The 17795-nt window shown below is 35.7% G+C and overlaps 1 protein-coding gene across 1 annotated transcript; it reads right to left on the reverse strand.

The window, feature by feature from the left end:
- Positions 1–239: 239 nt before the first annotated feature.
- On the reverse strand, positions 240–13121 carry LOC120144480 (mitochondrial-processing peptidase subunit alpha-like). The gene is made up of 13 exons (XM_039158517.1): positions 12972–13121; positions 9710–9952; positions 9301–9597; positions 9033–9200; positions 8746–8913; positions 8583–8666; positions 8321–8387; positions 8001–8098; positions 1135–1207; positions 971–1041; positions 807–856; positions 527–639; positions 240–424 (listed from the first exon to the last, which is right to left on the reverse strand). Exons 1-13 carry the CDS (start codon positions 13008–13010, stop codon positions 372–374), a joined length of 1524 nt encoding a protein of 507 aa, XP_039014448.1. The 5' UTR covers positions 13011–13121; the 3' UTR covers positions 240–371.
- Between the last annotated feature and the right edge of the window lie 4674 nt (positions 13122–17795).

A 17795-nucleotide genomic window follows, 5' to 3' on the forward strand; every position in this document is an offset into this window, starting at 1 on the left:
TATCCTGCACACGTTGTGACATAAAAACCAAAACAATTTCCAGTCAAATTTTGTGCTCCAAGTTCAACAACCATTGTTGAGTTCACTTACGGCAATAAAACACAAGAATATATAGATAATAGACTTTATTTCTTTGGACCCAAATCATGGGATTAAGCAAAAACATGCGAACCCTATAGTTTGCATAAGCATTTATTTCACTAATATTTTCGCTTGCCAGCTAAGGGGCAAACAACTTATTGTTCAAAATGGCACAGCCTCAACTCCTAATTTTCAACCGCATCTTGTAAAAAACGGCTCTTAAGGTATGCAGATGCATGATATTGTCAGAAAACAGGGGAAATACCCAAGTTCAACAGAGCAAAGCAGCTTCATTTTCCCTTGAACTTGCTGCTAACGGAATCGTATCGTTGGACATTAATGACTGCAAAACATGGGCAAAACCAACGAGTTAATCTTTTGAAATACATTCTAATAGAACACATGAAACCCAGTGTTTTCAGGTTTTAACTTAACAGAGAACTACCATTCCCATATGATGCCATTGTGAGATTAGAAGATAGAAGCTTTTTGGCTACTGAAGAAATATCCTTTGGTGTAACTTCATCAACGACCTTCAAGAAATGCTCCACGGGCTTCCTGATAAATTCAAAACAATTTTATTAGACAAAGGAAATATCATAGTGGTTTACTTGTAAACTGGAATATGAAAAGCAAACAGTAACGGATACAGATATCAAGAAGTTAGCAGAGCCATTGTCGATCACGGAAATGGTGAAAAGATTGAATCTTATAAATGTTCATACCTCTCGTCGTATGTCAAGATTTGTTTGCCAATATCTTCTGAAGCAACCGCCTGCAGAAAACAACTCACAAGTAAACAGCAAAACTAGGCAAGAGAATATGAATCCTCAACCAGTAGAATTAAAGTCAACAATAATCAAGAAACTAAAGAGACCGGTTAACATACTCTGGATTCCAAATTCATCAAAATGGCAGACTTGGTCGACTGTTTAGCACGGTCCAGTTCCTTCTGCTCAACTGTAAAGAACACCATAAAAAATGTTTCAATAACAGCCCATAGTGAGTGTTGTAGCAAATACCAAGTAATTGCCAGAATAAAGAGCTGCTAACCTTGTCCGGGTGTTGCAACAGCAATAAGCTCCTTGACTGCTATATCAATTGCAGATGCTACAAAATCAGAACCCTGAGTCCAAAAACATCAGTGTCATCAAGATTAGTACTATCAGAAGACAGTATCTCTACAATAGGGAAACTAGATTTTGGTTAAGCCAAAAAACCTTGAAATACAATTCATTGTGGCCTTGTACCCAACCAATTACAAATATTTAACAAATACAGTAAAACCTCTATAAATCAATAATGTCGGGACCAAATAATTTTGTTAATTTAAAGAGGTATTCATTAATCGATAAATTAATAATTTATTAATTTAAAGAGATTTTTCAGATTCAACGAACCTATTCTTCATGAATAAAACATATACATTGTATTGACTAATTGAATGATGTTCATGTACAATGTGACCTTGGTTTTAAAGGGCGCAAAAGGTCCCTGGAGCCTAGGCTCAGGCGTGCGCCTTTCATATGCGAGGCGCACAGTTTGTACCATATAATATAAATCAAACTAATACTTTGACAACACACTAATACATTTTTTTATAAGAGTTATAGGCCTCGTTAAAAAACTCCTTCATGATAAATGGAGCTTGTAGAGTGTAGAAATTATAGAAATATATGATTACGTAAATATCCTTTAATTAAGGGATTCTGTAAATATTCTACAATCCCTTATTTTAAGGGATCATATCTCTTAGGATTAGTATTTTTCCTTTCTTAGAGTTTCCTACTTTAGAGAGATGATTTGTATATAAATATGTAATATGTCCTATTGAAAAGAATAAGAAATTACAGAGAATTACTCTGATTTCTACATGGTATCAGCTTAGGTTACGTTTTCTTTCCAACCTAGATGATGTCCACAACTTCTCCTACTCCGGAGATCACTTCAAATCCAGAAAATTTTTCTGATTCTGCTGCTCAATCAGAAGGTAATTTGATCATGAAAAAACTAGAAGGTAAATCTCATGCTATAGTTTTTTTCTCTTCCCAGTCGTCCCCTAATTGGATCCTCGATTCTGGTGCTACGGATCATATGACTGGTAATAAGGATTTGTTTTGCAATTTTTTTCCAAACTTTGGTAAAGCTGTCAAAACGACTGATGGTTCTTTGTGCAAAATAGAAGGACATAGCACTGTTATTCTCAATGACCAGATTGTACTTAAAAATGTCCTCTTCGTACCAAATCTGGCTTGCAATCTCGTTTCCGTTAGTAAACTTTCCACCGACTTGCACTGCTCTGCAAGTTTTAATGATATTGATTGTACTTTGCAGGCACTGAACTCGAAGAAGATGATTGGTAAGGCCAGCTTGCAGAATGGTCTCTGCATTCTTCCTGCCTCTACTAAAACTGAAATCTCAAAATCTTTCACCGCTTTAGAAAAAGTTGATAATGTTATGTTATGGCACTATCGTTTAGGTCATCCTAGTTTTCACTATCTTGCAAAAGTTTTTCCAAGGCCAAATTCTTTTTCTTGCAAAGTTTGCTCTCTTGCCAAACATACTAAATCAACTTATTCTCCTTCTACATATAAGCCTTCTCACCCTTTTGCTTTGATCCACAGTGATATTTGGGGTCTTTCTCGGGTGAAGAATGCTGATAATTGTAAGTGGTTTATCACTTTCATTGATGATCACAGTAGGATAACTTGGACTTATTTGCTAAAAGATAAATCTGAAACTGCTGGTGTTTTTACCCAATTTTATAACATGGTTCTCACTAAATTTGGGTTTAAAGTTCAACTCTTTAAATCTGATAATGGCAGTGAATTTTTTGCTAAGTCTTTGGGTGCGTTTTTCAGGGAAAAATGCATAGTTCAGATTAGTTCTTGTGTTGACACCCCACAACAAAACGGTATTGCTGAAAGAAAAAATAGACATCTCCTTGAAGTTACTCATTCTCTTCTATTTACCACCAATGTTCCAAAATATTTGTGGGGGGAAGCCTTATTAATTGCCACATATTTAATCAATCGAATGCCTAGTAAGGTTTTACAATTTCAAACACCTCAATCTATATTTTTGCAATACTTTCCCCATTTTAAACCTATCTCCTCCATTCTTCGACTTAAAATATTTGGTTGTACTGTTTTTATCCAAAGCATTGCTCCTAATAAGTCCAAGTTAGATCCTAAATCATTAAAGTATGTACTGGTTGGGTATTCTTCACTTAAGAAGGGTTATAAATGCTATCATCCTCCTTCAAAACGATTTTTTACCACTATAGTTATAACATTTTATGAGCAGGATCCCTATTTCACTCAGGCTGAAATTCAGGGGGAGACATGGAAAGATTTTCAGCCACATCAAGTATCACCTCCTACTCTTCATTCTCAACCTCCAGAATTGCCACCAATTTTGTCCTTAGCTACAGATTTGTCACATGTAACTACTCCCATTGATCCACCGGTAGTACCTATCAATACTTCACCCATACCCACTTTAAATACCCTTCCTGAAAATACACCTATTCCCATTCAAAATATTCCAAAAACAACATCAATCAAACAGCTCCGTTTCTATACAAGGAAAAGAAAACATATTCATGAGGCTGATTTGCAATCTGATGCTTGCCGAGAATTGGATTTGGGTCCAGCTGCCGAAATAGAAGAAGAAATCAGTAAGTTCACTTCCCCTACTCTAGATGACTTCCCTATTGCTATTAGAAAAGGGGTTAGACAGTGCACCAAGCATCCTATTGAAAAATTTGTTGGTTATAATTCATTAATGCCGTCTTTTCAAGCATTTACAGCAAACTTGAATAAAGAACAGGTTCCCACAAGCATAGCTGAAGCTCTAAAGGATTTAAAATGGAGAAGGGTTGTTGAAGAGGAAATTTGTGCACTGGAAAAAAATGCTACTTGGACTGTTACGGACCTTCCTCAAGGAAAAAAGGTTGTTGGCTTTAAATAGATCTTGACTGTAAAATATAACTCAAATGGTAGCATCCAATGATACAAAGTGAGACTAGTGGCCAGAGGCTTTACACAAACATATGGGATAGATTTCACAGAAACTTTTGCACCTGTGGCGAAGTTGAATACTGTTCGAGTACTCCTAAGTTTGGCTATAAATTGCGATTGGAAATTACACCAACTTGATGTAAAAAACGCTTTTCTTAATGGCAAGCTAGAAGAAGGAGTCTATATGAAGTTGCCACCTAGCTTAAAGTCTGTTGAAGGAAGTAACAAGGTGTGCAAGCTCAACAAGTCTCTATACGGGTTAAAACAATCACCCAGACCTTGGTTCGAGAGGTTCACTAAAGTCATCCTAAAAAACGGCTACAAGCAATTCCTCGCCGATCACACTCTTTTCATCAAGGTAACTTCTACAAATAAGAAAGCTATCCTTATTGTGTACATGGACGACTTAATTCTTACCGGAGATGATGAAGAAGAGATTTGCAATTTGAAGAAGTTGTTAAATAAGGAATTCGAAACCAAGGACTTGGGAAAGCTAAGGTATTTCCTAGGAATGGAGGTGGCAAGGTCAAAAGGACTTGTGATCAACCAAAGAAAATATGTACTTGATTTACTCAAAGAAATTGGTTTTCTTGGTTGTAAGCCGAATGATACACCAATGGAGGCAAGCTTGAAATTTAACAAAGAAGATGGGTCCTTGGTAGACAAAGAGAAATTTCAAAGATTAGTTGGGAAACTAATTTATTTATCCTTGACAAAGCCAGATATAGCATTTCCTGTAAATGTGATTAGTCAACACATGACTAATCCTACTGAAGAGCATATGGCAGCAGCAAATAGAATTTTTAAGTACTTGAAGAAAACTCCAGGACACGGTTTAATGTTTAAGAAGACACAAGACAGAACTGTTAAGATCTTTACAGATTCTGGTTGGGCTGGAGACCTTACTGAAAGGAGATCCACTAGTGGCTACTGTACCTTTGTTTGGGGAAACCTTATAACTTGGAGAAGTAAGAAACAATTTGTCGTTTCAAGAAGTAGTGCTGAAGCTGAATTCAGAGCACTAGCATTGGGAATATGCGAAGGAATTTGGCTACTTAAACTATTGAAAGAACTTGTCACTAATCAAGAGGATCACTTTGAAGTTTTGTGTGATAATCAATTTGCTATTCAAATTGCCAAGAACCCAATTCAACATGATCGGACAAAGCATGTTGAGATTGATAGGCATTTTATTGTTGATCAAGTTAACAAAAAGACAACCACACTTTCATACATTCCTTCAGAAGAACAAGTTGCAGACATTCTTACTAAGGCTTTGCCAAAGCCTGTTTTCAATAAATTCCTATTCAAGCTGGGATCATACAATGTATATTCTCCAGCTTGAGGGAGAGTGTAGAAATTATAGAAATATATGATTATGTAAATATCCTTTAATTAAGGGATTCTATAAATATTCTACAATCCCTTATTTTAAGGGATCATATCTCCTAGGATTAGTATTTTTCCTTTCTTAGATTTTCCTACTTTAGAGAGATGATTTGTATATAAATATATAATATGTCCTATTGAAAAGAATAAGAAATTACAGAGAATTACTCTGATTTCTACATAGAGAAGCTCCTCAATCAGCAGAAGGAGGAAAAGAGTGCTTTAAAATTTCATTAATAACAAGAAAAGATACATAACAATTACAACACCCAGAAAGTTCCCTTACATAAAAACCATAAACCCAAAAATAACATCTCTTAACATCAACACTGAACTCAGCCAATTCCAGCCTTAGCTAAGGCATCAACCTCTAAGTTAGCTGTCCTAGCAACCCATCTAACCACACCCTCAAATTTTGAGCCTATCAACGATGTCTTTCACAATAAAAGCATACATATTTGGACATAGTTCAACATTCTTGATCCAGTCCACTGCCACCTTACTATCACTCTCAATAATCAAACGATCCTTAACCAGCCCTCGAAAAGAGACAAAGAAAAGTAAACCCTTTTGAATTGCTTTAAGCTCCATCAAGATAGGAGGGCCCGGACCAGAAGGCTCCTTGAAAGAACCTAAAATCGAACCATTATCATTTCTTAGAACGCCACCTAAACCACTCCTCTTCCAGTCAAAGCTAGTAGCAGCACCAACATTCAATTTCATGAAGCCCTTAGGAGGAGACCAAGGAATCTTAGATACAATCGATTTGAATACTGAACTAGAATCCCCTAGAGAAGGATTGGATATAAGAGAATCCATAGGAATAGAAATCTCATTGTACTTGGCCAAGAAGCAATCCTAAACCATGCTAAGAAAAAAAATTCGGTCTGGTCTAACTTCCCCCTTCGAACACTAATACTTTTTAGGGCAAAACAACTACTCAAACTTAAATTTCTCAGAGAGAATAACATTTTTTATTACTGAAATCCCTCGATGGTTCAATTAAAATTTTACTTATAATTATAGTTTAATGAGTAAATTAGATATTAGTTTTTTTTGTTAATATGCCACATCATCAATTTAATTGGGTAAATGAAAGAGCGACTATTTTGTAATTTATTGATAGTTATAATGGAAGAGTGAGTATTTTGCTAAACCTAGCTCTCTTTTATGTTCTTTTCAAAATGCAGCTTCTTCTACAATGTTAGCTTACAGCTAGATGCATGCATCAATTTAATATAGAGATGTGAGCTGACCTCGGCTAATTCAATACATTTAATCTTGTTAAATGCAGCACATCTATCCGTGCTTTATAGTTGTTAGCCTGGACATTATTCACTGTAAAGAATTCACTTGATTGTGCTATTTCAATATTGCTTTAATCTTCTTCTCTGTTATTTCAATATCCCTATATTTCTTTCCTTTCCTTTATCAAAATCTCGATCAAAAGAAATAAACCCTGGCCAGTGTACCAGCAGCCACCAAAGGCGCAAAAGCGCTGCGCCCGGCGCCTAAAGCCTGTAGGACTCACCTCCGGTATATCGCCTCGCCCCAACCCAGGCGGGGGCTACCTTCATCGCCTGGCTGTGCCTCGCGACTAGGCATGCCCGAGGCGCGCCTTTTAAAACCAAGAATGTGACTGATTAAATATAATACATACCCCTAAAAAACACAAATTTCATGTATGAGAACGCAACATCGGAACTTTTGGATGCAGTAAGGAAAGTTAAAGATGAAATACAACTAGATTTAAATTTTAAGAAACAAACAACAATATAATCATGTTTTACTAAGTTGTCCTAGTTATATTTAATTTTATAGAATTATTGATTTATAATATAGAAGGGGCCATAAATTTATACAAGGGTCTTCTGGAAAATTATTATCTTGTTAATTTATCGAAATTATTAATTTAGACCTTGGGCCCAAGTCGGGACTGAGAAAAATTATTATTTTAGAGGTTATTAATTTATCGAGTTTTAATTTTGATTTCTTGCAAGAAAATCAGATATCAACGATTTAGTTGTGAAAGTCTGCTAATTTATGTGGAAGTTGGCAATTTCACTGTCTCATCGGTCATGGCTGTAATTGGAAATCACTAGCATTTAACATCATTTACATGCTAACATAATTTAACTTCTATGATTTGCGAGCTCCACCACCCAAGAATTTTCCTAATTCAATCTACCAAAGGAAATATAAACTCAGAACACACCATCAAACCTGATCTGTTATCCTATATTTTTGGCCAAGCCTGTGCCTTGCTTCAACATCACTCGTGCCAAAGGAAATAGCAAAACGAGACAAAACAAAAGAAGAGTAACAGTGGAGATAAAAATGGAACAAAGAATCTCTCCCAAACAAAAAAATGAACAACGTTTAAAACCAATAAAAGGAAGTTCTCAACTTGACATCTTGCAACACAAAGACATATGGAGCAGGGAAGATAAAGGTGGGAATAGATAACTATACAAGAATTAGCAATGAAAGGTTTAAAAGCAGACTTACAGTTGTAGCTTGAATTCCAAACAAGCCAGTATGGTTGTAAATGCTGTTAAATGCTGAAAATGACTGAACTTGTGGATACTGATTCAAGACCCGAAGATCTGCTCATAATTTAACCAAATCACATTCAGGTTTAATTATAAAGATTAGTTAAATTACTAAAAGAAATTAGGTGTCTTGTTTCAGAAAAAAGTTGAACATAAAGTATTCACTAAAATAACAAATTACTCTTTTCTACTTTGCTCTAAAACTATAACATATTAACATGTCATATACTGAAAGAGAAAGAGTACACTATACAGTGTACACCACAATCAACTTACATAGTCTTGAATACATTCCTTTTCCAGGGCCACCAGCTGAAAACGATCCACCTCCTCCCATTAGAATCTAGAGAACAATTACATTTATGATTTATCAATCTTCTTATATTGAAACCACAGTAGCAAACAGGGAGAACAAAAAATCCAATAAAAATCAAACGAAATAGCAAAATCCTAGCAAGATTTTTTATAAACAACATCAAAAATAAAAACATTACATGACAAGGACACTGAGCAGATAAAGAAACCCAATGTTAGAAACCTGAAGAACGGTCAAAATTATAGCTTCCTTTTCATTGTGCCAACCACCAGGAAGTTCAAATGCAAGAGCAAAATGAGTTAGATCCTGCAATTTAATTTGCAACTCAGACTGGGAAGAAAAATAAAAGCAAAACTCATTTTATGGTATTATCTATGACGCGTACCCCTGAATCGGCCTGGCAACGAAAATCTCCTCCAGTATACATAGATTTTGGTTCCTGAGCACGAGGGATATTGGGAAGGTCTGACAAAAGTGGTTCTGCAACAGACAACAATTCTTCATGTTCAACACCAGTTGCTGCCAGTACCATCCGAGAAGCAGTAAAATTTTCCTAATTTCATCGCAAAACAAGCTTACTAGTGAGAAGGATATACAATGGTCAGGTACATTGTAAAGTGCAATTAGTAATTGGCAGTTAGAGAATAACAAATTAAGTTTTATTAGACTCACTGCGACAAAATCCTCCAAAACCGTACTGTTCAATAAATTAACTGCAGATTCTGGGGCTAAAAGAGGATTTGCCAATGCACCAGAATAACCAACCGAGTGAATGGCTTCTAAAAGCAATCCATGTGGATTGTTTGCTGCTTCGGCAATTTCTTCTTTCACTTTCTGAAGCTGCACAAGGTGTAATACCAAATTGCAATCTCACAAGGGCCTTTAATCTGAAGCTGCACAAAATTATTTAGCACAAAAGCAGAAAGATTAAGACATTTACCTGTTCATTGACCTCCCAATCCAGGAAAGCAGGATTTCTCACACAATCAACAAGCAATTCTACCATTTCAGGAACATAAGTCTTCAAAGCATCAAAGGTATATCCAATCTGCTCCCGAGAAACAGCAGCATTCACATTGCCACCAATTGCCTCTACTTCCCTCACAATACGCAAATGGCTTCGGTTTGTTGTGCTTTTGAAGGCCATACGCTCAATTAGGTGTGAAACCCCAAATGAGGCTGGCGACTCATAGATTGAACCGCAATCAATATATAATCCAATTGATGCAGCAGGATTCTGCTTGGCAGAAAAAACAAATAGCCAATTGCTCAATAAACTAGAAAATTAGTTCTCTTCTGAAAGAATAGAACTTATATAGGAAAACATTCTTCACAAAACGAATACGTACTGCTGAGATTTCAGAAGCAACTTTGATGCCATTTGGAAGAGTTGTAATCTTAGTTTTACCAGGTTCAACATAATCAGGCAATGAAGGTGGTAGTGCAACACCTGGTAGGGGGAAATCTAGTGGTGGTATGGACTTGGACTGACTTCCAGTCAGCCAACTTAGGAGGCCACCAGAAGAGGATGATGTTGTAGCAACAGTAGTTGAACTTGAAAACCTTGCAGGTGCTATACGGCATGTGCAACCCTATACTTGCAAATGCATTCAAACATAGAAAATTACCAAGCAGTCAGACCAATATGAGGAAAACTTTACCAAATGAATCATAACAGAAGAAACGGCCATTTTCAAAATAATAACCCTTTTGAAATTAACATGCCTAACTTGTTTTAAAAAATTTACCCCCAAACAAATAAAACAATTGTAAATGAAAAAACCAGAAGTGGGAATTTCAATAACAGAAAAACAGAATTATTTAGTCAGGCCTTCAGCCTCAAAAATGTAGCTATAGCTGAAGAAAGTTATGGCCAAAACCTTTGGTTAAGTATAAATTAAGTGTTGGGCAGATCTATCTTGGACAAGCTTCCCTTTCCACACAGATAAACAATTGTTGGGAAATTTCTTTGCCAAGTGCTAGAAGCTTTGAGCAATTACCTGGATAAACCTATGTATCATATGTTCCTTGTTCTTTCTTCTAACAGGTCAAGCAAAAAGCATTGTTAATCTCTCTAAAATATAGGCGGGTCAGAATTTATGCCCGAAGTTCCAACAGATTGATAAAAGGTCTAAAAGGCACACAACCAACTTTTGTCTTTGAACATTACACCTTTTCTGGGACTACTTATAAAACACTCCGGTGTTTAAAAGGGCGAAACTGAGGCACACCTAGGAGCTAAGGCGAGTAGAGGGTGAAGTGCCTAATTAGGTCTAGGCGAGGCGGTTTCAATGAAGAGCAGCAAGGCATGCCTAAGGCGCTACCTTTTCAAAAAAAAAAATTGGTTTTTTTTATATTATGTTTTACATACTATCTTATATATCAACAACAAAAAATAAGTAAAAATGAAATGTCAATGAAGAAAAGAGTAAAACATGGTGGGAGTGACTAGAAAAGAGAGTTTTAGTGGCCATTCTTGGTGTTAAAAAAGACAACCGACTGAGCAGGCAAAATGAGAGAGGCATGCATGCACGAATTAAGAATCGGGGGAGTAAAGATAGGTTTCAGTGAGTTTTGTTGCATGGTGATGGGTTCTTGAGCAGCACATTTAGCACATGGTGAAATTTGAATCCATGAGAAAGAAAGAAAATCTTGGAAACACAATTTATAAGTACGAAATTGGAGGATTAGAGTGGATAAAGACGGGGTTTAGGGTGTAGGTGGTATTTATTTTTTGATAGAATATTAGGCCTCGTTAAAACCCTCGACTTGCCCTCCATATTACAATAGTAACATGAAGGACAGAGGAAGAGGGAAAAGAGTGCCTACTACATTTATTAATCAAGAGAATAATACACTGCCATCCCTTACATCATACTTTAAAAGCCTTAACCCTAATTACATAAGACTTAAACACCTCTTCCTGCTGAAACCTTAACACTGATTACATAAGACGGAAAGCAAAATCCCTACAGAAATGAAAGCCTAACACACCAAAAACAAAGCCTAACGATCATCCTATACCATCCTTAGCTAGTCTGTCCGCTTCCCAGTTAGCAGCTCTCAAGATTTGCCTTAACGTAATATCCTTCTAATCCATTATAGAAATGATCTCCTTCACCAAGGATAGTAATATAGGGGAGCTTAGTTCCGGATTCTTGATCCACTTCAAAGCATTACTTGAATCCGATTCTAAAATAATCCTCTTATTAAAACCAACACCTGAATCAGACAACATGTACAACCCCCTCTTTATCGCCAATAATTCTGTCATAATCAGAGGTCCCCCCAACCTTATCAGAGAACCAGTGAATTAACACACCTTTGTTGTCCCTTATGAGTCCACCTATACCACCTTTACTCCAACCACTTACCATCGCCCCATCAACATTAATCTTTATGAACCCGTATGGAGGAGGAACCCAACAAGTAGGTTGGGATCCACTTTTTTCTGTCTACCAACCGAATCAGCAAGAGTTAAGTCACCCACTAGGGAGTCGAAAGGGATCTGCACAGCGTCAAAACTAGCGGTAAACCAAGACTATTCGAAATAGAGCAATAAAGAACATCCTCGCCACATCCAGCTTTCCTTTCATGAAGATAACCTCATTATTGGACTTTTATTTATTGTTTCAGTTTTTTATGTGGAATTATGGACCAAGGAAGAAAGGGGGGTATTGCTTGGGTTCTCAAGGTTCAATGGTTGATGGAACAAAAGCGATGTTTAATACATAAAATGCTGATAAAGAATACTCTTTAGTATTTATATTGCATGAATTGTTCTTTTTTTTATTATACAACTGGAAAAAACTTGTATATCTTTTATTTTTAAAATGTGTGCCTCACTTCAATAAGGCGCGCACCTTGCGCCCTGCACCTGCCTTGGCTATAAAATCCCTATCGCCTTAGTTCGCCTTGCGCCCTTTTTAACAATGAAACACTCCTTTCGAAGGAGATTGATAAAGTACACAATCCACTAAGGCATATTTAGACTTTAATCATTTTCAATAATGTTCGCTTGCTTTATATGAATCGTGACTTTAGGACTAAATTCTAGTTCACTAGTGTATCTTTTGTTTCTAGTAACTACACATTCCCAATAGTTTTTTTTCACAGTTTGTATTTATCCGAACAAGTTAGTTCCCCTCATCCCCAGTTCTTTAGAATAAATTCAAATTATTAAAAATAATAATAACACTGCTACTGTTATACAATATGGAACGGTTTTAAAAACTGGAATTCTAAAGGCCTGGTCACTCAATATGGTAATTAACAAATGGAATACAAAAGGGTTAATCTCTCAATAAACATGTAGTCTCGACCTGAAGGAAGCTCAGATTTGTAATCAAGTCCAATTTCTGGTTTCTTAACTAATAAAAAAAGATAAATATATTACATTATAAATCTAACTAACAAGCCAAGAATAAGTGGCAAATAACATAACAGATCTATCATCTAAACACGAAAGCAGCCGCAGATTGATGAATAATAAAATCAAATCAGAATCGAATCTAATTAGCTCTGTAATATTCGAGATAGGAAACTGATTAATATAGCCCGATCGAATCATCAGCGATCACAGATTAGGGTTTCGGGAACTACTGGACTTACCTTGAGAACCCGGAGGCGAGAAGCTGCGGTTCGGTACATAGTGATCGGCGGTCTCTGAAAAGCCTTAGATCGTAGGGACGCTGTGAAGCCGAACTGGTATGGACGTCGAAGTGTTTTGTGGGAGATGCGAGCAACAGGCTTGAGCCGTCGGTGTTTTGGTTCAGCTTCGGAATGTGAGGAGTTTGATTGGCATAAAACGAGGATTTTAGCACGTGCGGAGTTCTCTCGAGACACGTGATAGAAGAAATGGGATGCAATCTGAGCCGTTTATCATGTGTGAATGAAGTCTCGGTGTGCTTGTTAATGATCAGCCCTTGCCTAATGACTGATTAAACAATAATTAGGTTAAATTACAAATTTAACAACTAAACTATCTTCTTATTCTTATTTTATTCATTATACTTTCAATTTTTTTTGATTTAATAACTAAAATGCATGTATTTTTTGTCACTCTATAATGACATAAATTATTTTATTATTACATTAATTCTTTTTAATCCCCTTTTTTCCATATTATGTGTTGTGTCTTAATCTTAAGTTTATACTTTTATCAACTTTGTTTTCCTAATTTATTTTATTTATTTTCAATAACATATCCTCAAAAGTAAATAAATATATTATACTCTAAATTTTGACTTGAACTTGTAAATCCCACTATTACGATATTTTTGTTATCGATTTGGTACTAATTATGGGTGTTGTAGGGTGTTAATATTTCCTCACACATAATCGACCCATTAAAAGTAAATCTTTGATAAGATGTAAACTCATTTCAAAAAGACTAATTTTTAGGTATCTAACTTTACCTAATCTAAAAGTTGATAACACCTCCAGAGATAAATTTTTCACAAAGTTGAAATTCGATTCATACTCACGGATCGTTCCGAAAGGTGCCAATATTGTTTGTTTATAGGCATAATAAAACTTTAGCCCCTAACGTTTGACAAAATTGTCACTTTAACCCCTATTATTTTTTAAACACTTTGACCCCTATTATTTTTTAAACACTTTGACCCCTAATATTTCATGTTGGGCAAAATCCTCTGGTTGGATGGAAATCATTAATTGACTAAAGGTCAACGATGCATACAGACTATATAGGTCCATGTGGATTGGAATGTTGACGTGGCATGTTCATGTGTGATGTCACATCAATGTTTCAATCCACGTGGACCTGTCTAGTCAATAGCAAACGTTGATTGTTAGTTAACTAATAATTTTCATCTAATCAGAGGGTTTTTTGCCCGAAATCTTAGGGATTATAGTGTTTCAGAAAAGAATAGAAACCAAAGTAATTATTTAGTCAAACATTAGAGACTAATTTATGATTATGCTTATTTGTATGTGTCTATTGTGTGAATTGAATTATAATTGAGGCTAAGTGAAACTGATACATAAATGAGAGTTCTATCATGTAGAATATAGTTTCATAATATTTTAAACTAATACATGAATGAGAGCATTCGATCATGAGAAGAATCAGGCACTACCTTATGTTGATAATTCTCAATTGATTATTGGATAATGCACATTCAACTAGTATTGTAAATATGCTCAAAATTGTCATTTCTTGATAATGCTCAAGGTTGATAAAGATAATGCTCATTCAACTAGCATTGTAAATATGCTCAAAATTGTCATTTCTTGATAATGCTCAATTTTGATAATGATAATGCTCATTCAACTAGTATTGTAAATATGCTCAAAATTGTCATTTCTTGATAATGCTCAATTTTGATAATGATAATGCTCATTCAACTAGAATTGTAAAAATGCTCAAAATTGTCATTTCTTGATAATGCTCAATTTTGATAATGATAATGCTCAAATTAGGTTATTCCACTAGTATTGGAAATGATAATTTTGCCCTCACTATTTAGCCTATAAATAGTGAGCAATTTCATTCATTTTGACATATCCCAAGCAAACATTTGCTTTGAAATACTCCTATCTTTTGAGTGTTGTTTGAGTTAAGAGAAAGCAATACCACCAAGTTCACTCTAGTTTTCGGGTGTACGAATTCTTGGAGAGCCGTGTTAACCTCGGGGGAACGGTTCGCCTACTACAGCGATTACACATATCGAGGCGAATTCGTTTCTAAGGCAATGGTTTTACCACAACACGATTTATCAATATGTTTATTTTAAATTATTATTTATTTTCCCTATATGTGCTAACGGTGTTATTTTGCAGTCCATATTTCCAACAATTTAGAAACGAATTCCTTTATACTGCAATCATGACAATACCTTTGAGCAAACTGATTCCCGATCTTTCCAAGATTGATGCACTTGATGGAAAGAATTATAGAATGTGGTCCCAAAGAATCCTGATATTCTTCGAGCAGCTTGATCTTGACTACGTACTGCTCAAACAACCACCTATATTGCTGCCAACCCCAGCTACCGGTGATGATGCATATACGGTCATGAATGATGATGCCTTAGCAACTCCCGCCGCCGCACTCGCTACCTACGAGAAATACGAGAAAGACAACAAAACGATGTGATGAAATATGCTCAGTCACATGTCAAATAAATTATTTGATATGTTCCTTAGAGAAATGAGTGCCAAGGCAATATGGGACACTCTGGAGAAAAAGTATGGTACAGATGATGCGGGTATCAAAAAGTACGTTGTCGGTGAATGGCTCAAATTCTAGATGACAGACGACAAGCTGATAATGGATCAAGTCCATGACTATGAGAACTTAGTCGCTAACATCATTGCTGAAGGGATGCAAATGTGTGAGGTACTACAAGTCAATGTTCTCATTGAGAAGCTGCCCAAGTCCTGGTCCCACTACCGTAATTCTCTTAAGCATAAGAAGAGAGAAATTTCACTTGAAGAGCTGGTGGGCCATATGAAGATTGAAGAAGCCAATCGTTTAAAAGATAGGGTTATTAATTCTCTGAGTAATTTATCTTTTAAAGCTAACTTGGTTGAGTCTAGATTCAAGAAACAAGGGGATCAAGATAAGAAGATAAAACCTCAGAAGGCTACTAACTTCAAGAAGTCAGGAAAGGCCAAACCTGAAGGAAATATGTTCAAGTTTTATGTCTACAGTTTAGCCGACCATAAAGCTTACCAATACAAACACCGCTCAGACAGCCAGAATGACAACAAGCCGCAGATACACGTTGTAGAAGAAGATGATGAAATAATTGCTGCGGTGGTCTCAAAAGTTAATCTGGTAGAAAACAGTTTGAAATGGGTAGTTGACACTGGCTGTAACACCCCCGACCCGTATCCGACCCGGATACGAGTCCGAAGTGTCACATTGACTTTTCAAACCTTGACTCTTAAGAAAAATCCCGGGAAATTTAAAACTTTATTTAAATCAAAATAAAGACTTTATCAGAGTGCTCGTACTTAATGACTTATTACATGCCAACACTTTATACATAACCAAATACATACTTTGTCAAATATTTCTGATCTGATCTTTTGGTAAGGAAAACTGACCTGTCTTGCTTCGCATCCCTCCTTACTCTTCTCGAAACCTACGTGTGAAACAATCACACGCTAAGTCGAAGACTTAGTGAGGCATAACAACTTATAATGCACTTTAAAACATATATTGATACATGCATGTTCTGTTCTATCATGTTATAGCAATTCCATGCATTTTTCATATCGTATAAAATCATATCAGATTAATTGCAGTAAATACATACATACACATAATTCATCATCAACAGGTTATCATATAATCACATACTTTTTCAATCAAACACTATACACACACAACATCATATCATTTCTATAGCATTTATCATACCACTAACTTATATTTATTCATATCTCTGGATTAGCCCATGTACATATGTGAGAACTATCGATATGTGAGTCTATAGAGGTTGTGCACTATGCTGTCACCACAGCTCGTATAAATGCACCGAAGTGCCCCGTAGAATTGCACCGTAGTGCCATATAATGATGTCCATAAGGACCACATAGAATTCTTTAAGAATCATATACATATGCTAGGGATCAAGTATGTGTCTTTCCAGACTTCACACATGTTCCAAAGAATATACATATGTCCCGAAGAACCGCGTAGAATTGCACCGTAGTGCCATATAATAATGTCCATAAGGACCACATAGAATTCTTTAAGAATCATATACATATGCTAGGGATCAAGTATGTGTCTTTCCAGACTTCACACATGTTCCAAAGAATATACATATGTCCCGAAGAACCGCGTAGACCCTCGACTCTTGGCATGCCAACTATACCCCTAGCTCTCATGACACATAACATGGGCGTTATCATTTATTTCATTTCAAATATTCACATAAACTCGTAATTCACTTTCACATATCACTTATCACATAGCTTCTTTTCATATGATCACATAATCACGTAGTTCACTTACACGTAGATCATTTCCATATAATTCACATGTCACATATGTCATGTTTTCATATAATTTCTATCATTTCTCACCCAATCACCTTTATTCCTGTACACATACTCATCATATCTTGTTCACATATGATCATATACTTCATATAACAGATAGGAACACTTTCACGTAGCTTATAATCATAGGTTTTGTCTCATAACATATACTTGTTTTCACATATATATTTCATATCAATTCTTATATCATCACATAATTCCTTTAACATACATAACATATTATGTAACATTATAATAGAAATACCTATAAGTCATATCACTTAGAGCACATATATACTTATAGTCACATTGCTTATATCTTAATCTCATGCCTTCTCTTAGACCTATATATATTCACATGTTCAGGTAATCCACCATTTCATCACATAATTATGTATTCATATAACTCATTTCATT

This window comes from Hibiscus syriacus, unplaced genomic scaffold (assembly GCF_006381635.1).
Source record: "Hibiscus syriacus cultivar Baekdansim isolate YM2019G1 unplaced genomic scaffold, ASM638163v2 tig00110890_pilon, whole genome shotgun sequence".
In the NCBI taxonomy this organism is placed as follows: domain Eukaryota; kingdom Viridiplantae; phylum Streptophyta; class Magnoliopsida; order Malvales; family Malvaceae; genus Hibiscus; species Hibiscus syriacus.

Bases quoted from the DNA above. Each gene is read 5' to 3' on its own strand.
- LOC120144480 (XM_039158517.1), bottom strand. From the start codon at position 13,010: ATGTACCGAACCGCAGCTTCTCGCCTCCGGGTTCTCAAG. The intron at 8,667-8,745 runs GTACGCGTCATA...ATTAAATTGCAG, and splicing joins GTTGCCAGGCCGATTCAGGG to GATCTAACTCATTTTGCTCT. The intron at 640-806 runs GTATGAACATTT...TGAATTTATCAG, and splicing joins ATCTTGACATACGACGAGAG to GAAGCCCGTGGAGCATTTCT.